The sequence below is a fragment of the Coenobita brevimanus genome, chromosome 16 (genome assembly GCF_032717465.1).
Source record: "Coenobita brevimanus isolate Jiangsu-jjx chromosome 16, ASM3271746v2, whole genome shotgun sequence".
Classification (NCBI taxonomy): Eukaryota; Metazoa; Arthropoda; class Malacostraca; order Decapoda; family Coenobitidae; genus Coenobita; species Coenobita brevimanus.
Window position 1 is genome coordinate 26836649 of NC_136969.1, and position 12977 is coordinate 26849625.

At 36.8% G+C, this 12977-nt stretch overlaps 1 protein-coding gene across 1 annotated transcript in view; it reads left to right on the forward strand.

The window, feature by feature from the left end:
• Nucleotides 1-12977, forward strand: part of LOC145391020 (uncharacterized) — a 40799-nt gene that overhangs the window by 12562 nt on the left and 15260 nt on the right. The window contains exon 5 of the mRNA XM_080265752.1: nt 85-243. Within this exon, the coding sequence (XP_080121878.1) occupies nt 85-243 (159 nt within the window). The remainder of the gene's footprint in view (nt 1-84; nt 244-12977) is intronic.

The following is a 12977-nucleotide window of genomic DNA, read 5'->3' on the forward strand; positions in this document are numbered from 1 at the left end:
CTCATAAGAAAAGTGTATTATTTTATTATTTTCCTCATTTCTATTATTTTATGATTTTACTCATTTTCCTCCCCCCTCTCACAGCCTCCAGTGGTGGGGTACAGCCGAGAAGACCCCCTATCAGGCGAGAAAGAGGGGGATCAGGGCCCCCTACCCCTCCTGGAGCACGGGGTGGGGGCCATGGCTGGGTGCAATGGGGTGACCTCATCTACACCACCAATTTTGAAGACGAGGTGGGTGGAGGTGAATTTTAAGCATAAGTAATTGTCTTCCATTTCCTCTCTTCCCTCAGTAGTCTAACAGTGATTTCCGTTTTTTCCTCGTCTCTCAATAACATTTTTTACGTATGTGTATTTATATCTAGCTGTCTCTGTGTATCTATCAGTCTGTCTGTCTCTGTCTACCTGTCTATCCGTCTGTCTATCTTCTCTTTGCAGTGACTAACACAGTGGATTTTGAAGACAGCAGCCATCATCACCAACTAACACCATCACCACCACCACCACCACCATCACTGACGACGACTACCACCATCGCCATCTCAGCTCCCACTGTCATCATAACTAACAACAACCTCTAACTAACTACTACCACAACTACCACCATTCCCCGTAGCCCAGATCACAGCTACCACTATCTTCCCAGCTACCACCATCGCCAATCGCCGGAAATATTGAAACTGTTCTTGGCCTTTTCAGAACGATGACCTCATGTTGACTTTAATCTCGTTACTGGGAAATATTTATCTTAATATAGTTAGTTATATTTTCTGTTTTAGTGTACACTGTTCGGTTGAGCGTGTACTTGTAAATAACTAAATAAATGTTGCAGATATTCAATAACGGATAGGATGAGGCTGGCATTTTGAAGGATAAAGGATATTAGTGTGAAAGGATGGGTGAGGACGCTAGCCTCTTGGTTTTGCACACGTATGAGGTACTTTTTTTCCCCTCCAAGAAAAAATAAAACAAAATAACACAGAGCCGTTAAAAGACATGCTTGCTTACTGGCCGTTTTTAAGCTATATTTAACTTCATGGCTGTTAAAAGACAAGACCAACTCTACTTTACCCGAAAATGTTGTCCCCACTGTGGCCTAGTATATATCCACACAGGTAATGCTTTGGCTAATCCTTAATGAAAGAAATATTGAAAAGTACATTTAAAAAATTCTGTAGTGTTTGCAATTAATGTTGTGGTACTGGATGACTAGGTGTTGTAATATATCCATTGTTCCAGTATAAATATTTTTCAGTATGCCATTTCCAGAGCATATAAATGTACTGCTCACTATCAGTTCATCCTACTGTCATGAGGGGCTTGTGTGTACATTCCTATTTGGTATACCTTCCTGATTACCAACAAAAAATGCATATGTGTATCTGTGCTTTTGCAGTAAACTATTGTATCATGCAGCGAACTCTTTCAAAACTCCTCGTCCGTTTATACTTTGTACTTTGCACAGAATTTAAGCTAACAACAGGCGACTTTACAACATCCAGAAAGGAACTAGTGAATAAAAAAAATGACGATTAACGTATTTGTGAATAACAAAAAACTCTGTAAATTATTTATACTTATTATTTATACTATGTATTCGTTAAACTTTAGTAAGATGCTTGTCTCTCTCTGTACCCTCGTTATACGTAAGTCCTTAACTCCGCTCCAGCTATGGTGCTCTCGTGAGTTAAGTAGAATCGTTTGGTAGGACTAAAAATAAAGGTGATTTCTTTGTGCTGAATTGGGCGAAGGGAGAGATTTGACGTTTCTCATACTGTAAACTAGTATCATTATTAAGATTTTTCCTTCCAGGTGTTCTTTTATTGATGGTGTCATAGAAAACGGAATAATTTTGGCTAACTGATCTTTTGCTCGACACAACCGATACTTTCCTTCCCGTAACTTATTTCTGTTTTTCGTAGGAGGAGCAGAAACATGGGGGGGGTTCTGCATTCACCATTCCTTGTCTATCTTGTTAAAAAAAAAAAAATCGTAATTACAGCAGAGGATCCATCGTGTGTAGATCATCCATTGTGACAAGTGGAAATGTTGATGTCTCTCTCCTACCCGACATAATTAATCGTATTTATGTTCGGAATCCCATCCCAGTGTATCACACGGAATGAAGAGCAGTTCCTGTTAGTTCGAAGCTGTTCCTGGGTGCACGAGGAACACGACATCTCAAGCTTTTCCTTCCGCATGCAAACGAAACCTTGAACTTCCATAATGACATTAACAGGTCTTTCTTGGATGTGAAACCGTGAGTATACAGTTAGGGGTGTGAGGAGACTAGGAAGTTTGGGGGATCCCTAATCTTAAGCCCAGAGTGGTAGTCAACCTAAATTATTCTCATGCAATAAGGTAAACGTGGGAGCAGACGTCATTAAGTGCTTAGCTGCGGGTTCTTCTCCACTATTTAGGCGTTGGGTGTTGTCAGACTATTCACCCATTATCCTGGGACACAAAGCCACTGTACCATCTGTAGGTTGCCATAGTTACCTCTCCTGGATATCACCTTACTTGGCTTCCACTTGTGCTTTGTGGCTGCCAGAATTCAGTCGTTGTTTCACTTTGGTGTGAGTGGAGCACATTCTCTCTCTCTCTCTCTCTCTCTCTCTCTCTCTCTCTCTCTCTCCTTCCTGCACCTTCACACCTGCGCCCCCTCTCCTCCGTCTCGTCCAGCTATAGTTCATTCACATTAAGTTGGCTGGGATTCACGTCTTTTCCAGCGAATTTCTTGTACTGTAGCTTCATGACAGAAAAACATCATACATCGCCTTACCATTTTCTGACGTTGCACCGCTTTGTGAGTACCATCATATCTAGATTCTGTTTACCTTACCTAACCTAAACTAAACTAACCTAATCTAATCTCACTTAACCTAACCTAACCCTGCTTTACCCCGGCTCGCATGGCCGAGCAGATCCGTCGACCGCGGGTAAGGAATAAGGATGATTTGACTGGCGATGCTGGTACTCCTCTTCATTATGTACCGTGTGTGTGTGTGTTCTTACCTAATTGTTCTTACCTAATTGTATCTTTACAGGAATGAGTCAAGCTCGTATTGTCCCGTGTCTTAGACCATATTTATCGTACATATCCTTAAATTTGTGAATTGTTTTGGCACACACTATTTCATTCGGTAGTGCATTCCATTGATCAATTGCTCTGTTTGGGAAACTGAATTTCCTTACGTCTTTATCACCTCTCTTCTTATGCAGTTTTTTGCAGTGTCCTCTTGCTGATGCTTTTCCATATGTTAAGTAATCATTTATGTCTATTTTCTCCTTTCCTGATATGCACTTATATAGCATTATCATGTCACCTCTTTTCCTTCTCTCCTGTAATGTTGGTAGATTCAGTTTATTTAGTCTTTCTTCGTAGCTTAGGTCCCTTAAGCTTGGTATCCATCTTGTAGCGGCCCTTTGAACTTTTTCAATCTTGTCTATATGCTTTTTGAGATGAGGACTCCAGACTATTGATGCATATTCCAGGGTTGGTCTAATGAATGATGTTATTATCCTTCTTAGCATGTCTTCATTTATGTATGTGAATGCTATTCTCATATTTGCAAGCAGTGTATACATGTTCCGTACCTTCTCGCTGATGTGGTCAGCCGGAGATAGTCTGTTATTGATAATCACACCTAGGTCTTTCTCTCTTTCTGATGTGTATAGGGTTTTATTTCCTAGCTTATAATCCCAATCAGGTCTTTTTCCACTTTTACCAAACTTGATTACATGACACTCGTCCACATTGAATTCCATTTGCCATGTACTACTCCATTCATGAAGTTTATTTAATTCTTCTTGTAGCTCCCTACAAGAGTCCGTGCTAGTAATTCTCCTTTGTATTTTTGCATCATCTGCAAACATATTCAGATAGCTCTCATTTCCAGTGTTACTGTTTATATCATTTATGTACACTAGAAACATGATTGGTGCCAGCACCGAACCCTGTGGTACTCCACTAGTCACTTCTTTCCATGATGAGTAGTTTCCTCTTAGTACTGTCCTCATTTCTCTTTTTATGAGAAAGTCTTGCATCCAACAAAACAGTTTGCCTCGAATTCCTCCTTGATGGTACAGCTTCCATAAAAGTCTTTGGTGTGGTACTGTGTCAAAAGATTTCTTGAAATCTAAATAGATACTGTCCACCCATCCTTCCCTTTCCTGTATTGTGTTTGTTACTCTGTCATAGTAGCTCAACAGATTAGTAACACATGATTTTCCTTTTCTGAAGCCAAACTGTCTTTCTGTTATCATACTGTGTTCTTCTAGATGATTTACCCAAGCTTTTCTTATAAGTTTTTCTAATACCTTGTTTACAACACTGGTCAGTGATACTGGTCGGTAGTTGAGAGGATTTTGTCTATTTCCTTACTTGAATAAGGGGACAATATTTGCTTTTTTCCAAATATCAGGTAGTTTCCCTTGACTCAAGGATTTCTTGAAAATTAAAAATAATGGTTTACTTAACTCCTTTGCACATTCTCGAAACACCCAACATGAAATTTCATCAGGACCACTTGCTTTTCCTCTTTCTAATCTACTTAACTCCTCCTGTATTAATTTTTCTGCTATTTGTATATCTGGTAGTATGTGTGGACATGCGTGTTCCACATATTCCCTCTCAAAATTTTTTTCTTCTGTAAAAACTAATTGGAAATTCTTATTTAGTGCTTCACAAATATCTTTCTCTTGTGTATAAGTGATTCCCTCGTCCGTGATGGATTGTATTATATCTTTTACTTGGTTTTGCTTCTGATATAGCTGTAAAACAGCTTTGGTTGATCACTACTTTTATTTATTATATCCTCCTCAAACTGTTTTTGGGCTTCCCTCCTTATTCTTGTATAATCGTTTCTTGCCTGTTTGTAATTATTATACGCCCTTTCACTATTGTGTCTTCTGTATCTATTCCACAACAAATCTCTTCTTTCTTTTGATTTTTTACATTCTGTATTGAACCATTTCTGTATTTTCTTATCTGCTTCTTTGTGCTGTGGGATGTACTTCTGGACTCCTATTTCATAAAATTCACAGAGTTTTTTATATACAGCATTTAAATCTTGTCCTCTAAGCTCATTTTCCCAATCAACTTCTAAGAAATACTTCTTTAGGTCTTGATAATTTCCCTTTTTATAGTTTAGGCTCTTTTTGTAACTGTCATTGCTGTTTACTATGTCATATGCTATCCTGAAGTTATAATTTAGTACTGCATGATCGCTTTTGCCGAGTGGAGGGTGATATATTAAACCGTCAATGTCATTTTCTTGCCTAGTAAATATTAGATCTAGCACTGAAGGTACATCAAGTCCTCTTTTTCTAGTGGTTTCCCTCACATGTTGCGTTAAGAAAAACTCTTGTACGAGATCCAGGAGCTTTTGGTCCCAACAGCTTTCTTGGCTATTTATATCTAGAGTATTCCAATTTATATTTGTATTGAAATCCCCAGTTAGTATAATTCTTTCCGATTTCTCTTCCATTTTGTGTAGCAAGGATCTTATACTCTGAATTGTACTCTCTGCCAGGTCCTCATATTCGTCTTTTTCCCATGTGTTTGATCTGGGTGGCATATACAAATTGGCTACAATTACTTTACCTTCAGATGTGTCGATCTCTACTGCAATCAGTTCTACTTGTGATGGTATATCTAGGTTTATTTCCTTGACTTTTAGATTTTTCTTAGTTAATATTATAATTCCTCCTCCTTTTTTTAAGTTTCTGTCTCTTCTCCATATATTGTATTCCTCTAAGTTTAGTATGTCATTGGATATCCTTGGTGTTAATTTTGTCTCAGTTAGGCATATTATTTGTGGTTCATTTTCTCTGACATAATAATTCATTTCTAGTAATTTAGATACCATTCCATCCACATTTGAGTACATCAACTTTATCATCTTGTTTATATGCTTGTCATGACATGGTTCTACTAACTTCCTCCTTTTTCTTCCATCCTGTTTGTGTACCACTTTCGTACCTGCAATCCTATTACTTTGTAAAAAAATTTCTTCTTGTCCTCTTCTGATCTTCCCTCATTTTTTGTTTTTGCTTCCTCCCTTTTCTCTTTCAGTAATTCCAGTTCCTCTTGTGTTAGGCATCTTTTTATCCATACATTTTTGAACTTCTCTTTTTCCATAAGATTCTTTGCATTTTTTAGTATCTCTTCCACAGTGTTTACACTCTGGAAAGTCACCTTTAGAGGTCTTGTCTTGCTTTTCTCGTATTTCCCTAACCTTTTGTGTTCCTCTATGTCTTTACTACAGATTTCCTCTGATACTTCTTTCAGTAAGCTCATTACATTTGCCATCTCCTTTTTGTCTCTAGTGATTTTGTTTTTAATTTCTTCCTCTTGTATACCAGTGATTACTATTGATTGATTTATTTCTACTGAATCTCTGACTAACTTTGGATTGTTTTGGATTATTCTTTTCACTTCCTTTTTAATGTTTTTTTCCTCCACCCTTGTTTCTAATTCTTTCTTTACTTTCACCATTTCAGCATACGTGGTTTCTACATCATTTTTGTAGCTTTGCACAGCTTCATTCACCTGTGTTATCTTCTCCTCAATATCACTGCTCTGGTCCATAAGACTGCTTGCTTGTCTAATTGTCTCTGTGTCATTTTTTAACTTCCATAACACTCTCGTGTGTGTGTGTGTGTGTGTGTGTGTGTGTGTGTGTGTTCTTACCTAATTGTTCTTACCTAATTGTATCTTTACAGGAATAAGTCAAGCTCGTACTGTCCCGTGTCTTAAACCATATTTATCGTACATATCCTTAAATTTGTGAATTGTTTTGGCACACACTATTTCATTCGGTAGTGCATTCCATTGGTCAATTACTCTGTTTGGGAAACTGAATTTCCTTACGTCTTTATCACCTCTCTTCTTAAGCAGTTTTTTGCAGTGTCCTCTTGCTGATGCTTCTCCATATGTTAAGTAATCATTTATGTCTATTTTCTCCTTTCCTGATATGCACTTATATAGCCTTATCATGTCACCTCTTTTCCTTCTCTCCTGTAATGTTGGTAGATTCAGTTTATTTAGTCTTTCTTCGTAGCTTAGGTCCCTTAAGCTTGGTATCCATCTTGTAGCGGCCCTTTGAGCATTTTCAATCTTGTCTATGTGCTTTTTGAGATGAGGACTCCAGACTACTGATGCATATTCCAGGGTTGGTCTAATGAATGATGTTATTATCCTTCTTAGCATGTCTTCATTTATGTATGTGAATGCTATTCTCATATTTGCAAGCAGTGTATACATGTTCCGTACCTTCTCGCTGATGTGGTCAGCCGGAGATAGTCTGTTATTGATGATCACACCTAGGTCTTTCTCTCTTTCTGATGTGTATAGGGTTTTATTTCGTAGCTTATAATCCCAATCAGGTCTTTTTCCACTTTTACCAAACTTGATTACATGACACTTGTCCACATTGAATTCCATTTGCCATGTACTACTCCATTCATGAAGTTTATTTAATTCTTCTTGTAGCTCCCTACAAGAACCTGTGCTAGTAATTCTCCTTTGTATTTTTGCATCATCTGCAAACATATTCAGATAGCTCTCATTTCCAGTGTTACTGTTTGTATCATTTATGGACACTAGAAACATGATTGGTGCCAGCACCGAACCCTGTGGTACTCCACTAGTCACTTCTTTCCATGATGAGTAGTTTCCTCTTAGTACTGTCCTCATTTCTCTTTTTATGAGAAAGTCTTGCATCCAACAAAACAGTTTGCCTCGAATTCCTCCTTGATGGTACAGCTTCCATAAAAGTCTTTGGTGTGGTACTGTGTCAAAAGCTTTCTTGAAATCTAAATAGATACTGTCCACCCATCCTTCCCTTTCCTGTATTGTGTTTGTTACTCTGTCATAGTAGCTCAACAGATTAGTAACACATGATTTTCCTTTTCTGAAGCCAAACTGTCTTTCTGTTATCATACTGTGTTCTTCTAGATGATTTACCCAAGCTTTTCTTATAAGTTTTTCTAATACCTTGCTTACAACACTGGTCAGTGATACTGGTCGGTAGTTGAGAGGATTTTGTCTATTTCCTTACTTGAATAAGGGGACAATATTTGCTTTTTTCCAAATATCAGGTAGTTTCCCTTGACTCAAGGATTTCTTGAAAATTAAAAATAATGGTTTACTTAACTCCTTTGCACATTCTCGTAACACCCAACATGAAATTTCATCAGGACCACTTGCTTTTCCTCTGTCTAATCTACTTAACTCCTCCTGTATTAATTTTTCTGCTATTTGTATATCTGGTAGTATGTGTGGACATGCGTGTTCCACATATTCCCTCTCAAAAATTTTTTCTTCTGTAAAAACTAATTGGAAATTCTTATTTAGTGCTTCACAAATATCTTTCTCTTGTGTATAAGTGATTCCCTCGTCCGTGATGGATTGTATTATATCTTTTACTTGGTTTTGCTTCTGATATAGCTGTAAAACAGCTTTGGTTGATTACTACTTTTATTTATTATATCCTCCTCAAACTGTTTTTGGGCTTCCCTCCTTATTCTTGTATAATCGTTTCTTGCCTGTTTGTAATTATTATACGCCCTTTCACAATTGTGTCTTCTGTATCTATTCCACAACAAATCTCTTCTTTCTTTTGATTTTTTACATTCTGTATTGAACCATTTCTGTATTTTCTTATCTGCTTCTTTGTGCTGTGGGATGTACTTCTGGACTCCTATTTCATAAAATTCACAGAGTTTTTTATATACAGCATTTAAATCTTGTCCTCTAAGCTCATTTTCCCAATCAACTTCTAAGAAATACTTCTTTAGGTCTTGATAATTTCCCTTTTTATAGTTTAGGCTCTTTTTGTAACTGTCATTGCTGTTTACTATGTCATATGCTATCCTGAAATTATAATTTAGTACTGCATGATCGCTTTTGCCGAGTGGAGGGTGATATATTAAACCGTCAATGTCATTTTCTTGCCTAGTAAATATTAGATCTAGCACTGAAGGTACATCAAGTCCTCTTTTTCTGGTGGTTTCCCTCACATGTTGCGTTAAGAAAAACTCTTGTACGAGATCCAGGAGCTTTTGGTCCCAACAGCTTTCTTGGCTATTTATATCTAGAGTATTCCAATTTATATTTGTATTGAAATCCCCAGTTAGTATAATTCTTTCCGATTTCTCTTCCATTTTATGTAGCAAGGCTCTTATACTCTGAATTGTACTGTCTGCCAGGTCCTCATATTCGTCTCTTTCCCATGTGTTTGATCTGGGTGGCATATACAAATTGGCTACAATTACTTTACCTTCAGATGTGTCGATCTCTACTGCAATCAGTTCTACTTGTGATGGTATATCTAGGTTTATTTCCTTGACTTTTAGATATTTCTTAGTTAATATTATAATTCCTCCTCCTTTTTTTAAGTTTCTGTCTCTTCTCCATATATTGTATTCCTCTAAGTTTAGTATGTCATTGGATATCCTTGGTGTTAATTTTGTCTCAGTTAGGCATATTATTTGTGGTTCATTTTCTCTGACATAATAATTCATTTCTAGTAATTTAGATACCATTCCATCCACATTTGAGTACATCAACTTTATCATCTTGTTTATATACTTGTCATGACATGGTTCTACTAACTTCCTCCTTTTTCTTCCATCCTGTTTGTGTACCACTTTCGTACCTGCAATCCTATTACTTTGTAAAAAAATTTCTTCTTGTCCTCTTCTGATCTTCCCTCATTTTTTGTTTTTGCTTCCTCCCTTTTCTCTTTCAGTAATTCCAGTTCCTCTTGTGTTAGGCATCTTTTTATCCATACATTTTTGAACTTCTCTTTTTCCATAAGATTCTTTGCATTTTTTCGTATCTCTTCCACAGTGTTTACACTCTGGAAAGTCACCTTTAGAGGTCTTGTCTTGCTTTTCTCGTATTTCCCTAACCTTTTGTGTTCCTCTATGTCTTTACTACAGATTTCCTCTGATACTTCTTTCAGTAAGCTCATTACATTTGCCATCTCCTTTTTGTCTCTAGTGATTTTGTTTTTAATTTCTTCCTCTTCTATACCAGTGATTACTATTTATTTATTTATTTCTACTGAATCTCTGACTAACTTTGGATTGTTTTGGATTATTCTTTTCACTTCCTTTTTAATGTTTTTTTTCCTCCACCCTTGTTTCTAATTCTTTCTTTACTTTCACCATTTCAGCATACGTGGTTTCTACATCATTTTTGTAGCTTTGCACAGCTTCATTCACCTGTGTTATCTTCTCCTCAATATCACTGCTCTGGTCCATAAGACTGCTTGCTTGTCTAATTGTCTCTGTGTCATTTTTTAACTCTTCCATAACACTCTCGTGTGTGTGTGTGTGTGTGTGTGTGTGTGTGTGTGTGTATGTGTGTGTGTGTTCTTACCTAATTGTTCTTACCTAATTGTATCTTTACAGGAATAAGTCAAGCTCGTACTGTCCCGTGTCTTAAACCATATTTATCGTACATATCCTTAAATTTGTGAATTGTTTTGGCACACACTATTTCATTCGGTAGTGCATTCCATTGGTCAATTACTCTGTTTGGGAAACTGAATTTCCTTACGTCTTTATCACCTCTCTTCTTAAGCAGTTTTTTGCAGTGTCCTCTTGCTGATGCTTCTCCATGTGTTAAGTAATCAATTATGGCTATTTTCTCCTTCCGTGATATGCACTTATATAGCATTATCATGTCACCTCTTTTCCTTCGCTCCTGTAGTGTTGGTAGATTCAGTTTATTTAGTCTTTCTTCGTAGCTTAGGTCCCTTAAGCTTGGTATCCATCTTGCAGCGGTCCTTTGAGCTTTTTCAATCTTGTCTATGTGCTTTTTGAGATGAGGACTCCAGACTACTGATGCATATTCCAGGGTTGGTCTAATGAATGATGTTATTATCCTTCTTAGCATGTCTTCATTTATGTATGTGAATGCTATTCTCATATTTGCAAGCAGTGTATACATGTTCCGTACCTTCTCGCTGATGTGGTCAGCCGGAGATAGTCTGTTATTGATGATCACACCTAGATCTTTCTCTCTTTCTGATGTGTATAGGGTTTTATTTCCTAACTTATAATCCCAATCAGGTCTTTTTCCACTTTTACCAAACTTGATTACATGACACTTGTCCACATTGAATTCCATTTGCCATGTACTACTCCATTCATGAAGTTTATTTAATTCTTCTTGTAGCTCTTTACAAGAGTCTGTGTTAGTAATTCTCCTTTGTATTTTTGCATCATCTGCAAACATATTCAGATAGCTCTCATTTCCAGTCTTACTGTTTATATCATTTATATACACTAAAAACATGATTGGTGCCAGCACTGAACCCTGTGGTACTCCACTAGTCACTTCTTTCCATGATGAGTAGTTTCCTCTTAGTACTGTTCTCATTTCTCTTTTTATGAGAAAGTCTTGCATCCAACAAAACAGTTTGCCTTGAATTCCTCCTTGATGGTACAGTTTCCATAAAAGTCTTTGGTGTGGTACTGTGTCAAAAGCTTTCTTGATATCTAAATAGATACTGTCCACTCATCCTTCCCTTTCCTGTATTGTGTTTGTTACTCTGTCATAGTAGCTCAACAGATTAGTAACACATGATTTTCCTTTTCTGAAGCCAAACTGTCTTTCTGTTATCATACTGTGTTCTTCTAGATGGTTTACCCAAGCTTTTCTTATAAGCTTTTCTAATACCTTGCTTACAACACTGGTCAGTGATACTGGTCGGTAGTTGAGTGGATTTTGTCTATTTCCTTTCTTGAATAAGGGGACAATATTTGCTTTTTTCCAAATATCAGGTAGTTTCCCTTGACTCAAGGATTTCTTGAAAATTAAAAATAATGGTTTACTTAACTCCTTTGCACATTCTCGTAGTACCCAACATGAAATTTCATCAGGACCACTTGCTTTTCCTCTGTCTAATCTACTTAACTCCTCCAGTATTACTTTTTCTGCTATTTGTATATCTGGTAGTATGTGTGGACATGCATGTTCCACATAGTCCCTCTCAAAATTTTTTTCTTCTGTAAAAACTAATTGGAAATTCTTATTTAGTGCTTCACAAATATCCATCTCTTGTGTATAAGTGATTCCCTCGTCCGTAATTGATTGTATTATATCTTTTACTTTGGTTTTGCTTCTGATATAGCTGTAAAACAGCTTTGGTTGATCACTACTTTTATTTATTATATCCTCCTCAAACTGTTTTTGGGCTTCCCTCCTTATTCTTGTATAATCGTTTCTTGCCTGTTTGTAATTATTATACGCCCTTTCACTATTATGTCTTCTGTATCTATTCCACAACAAATCTCTTCTTTCTTTTGATTTTTTACATTCTGTATTGAACCATTTCTGTATTTTTTTATCTGCTTCTTTGTACTGTCGGATATACTTCTGGACTCCTATTTCATAAAATTCACCGAATTTTCTATATACAGCATTTAAATCTTGTCCTCTAAGCTCATTTTCCCAATCAACTTCTAAGAAATACTTCTTTAGGTCTTGATAATTTCCCGTTTTATAGTTTAGGCTCTTTTTGTAACTGTCATTGCTGTTTACTATGTCATATGCTATCCTGAAGTTATAATTTAGTCCTGCATGATCGCTTTTGCCGAGTGGAGGGTGATATATTAAACTGTCAATATCATTTTCTTGCCTAGTAAATATTAGATCTAGCACTGAAGGTACATCAAGTCCTCTTTTTCTGGTGCTTTCCCTCACATGTTGCGTTAAGAAAAACTCTTGTACGAGATCCAGGAGCTTTTGGTCCCAACAGCTTTCTTGGCTAATTATATCTAGAGTATTGCAATTTATATTTGTATTGAAATCCCCAGTTAGTATAATTCTTTCTGATTTCTCTTCCATTCTATGTAGTAATGATCTTAAACTCTGAATTGTACTCTCTGCCAGGTCCTCATATTCATCTGTTTCCCATGTGTTTGATCTGGGTGGCATGTACAAATTGGCTACAATTACTT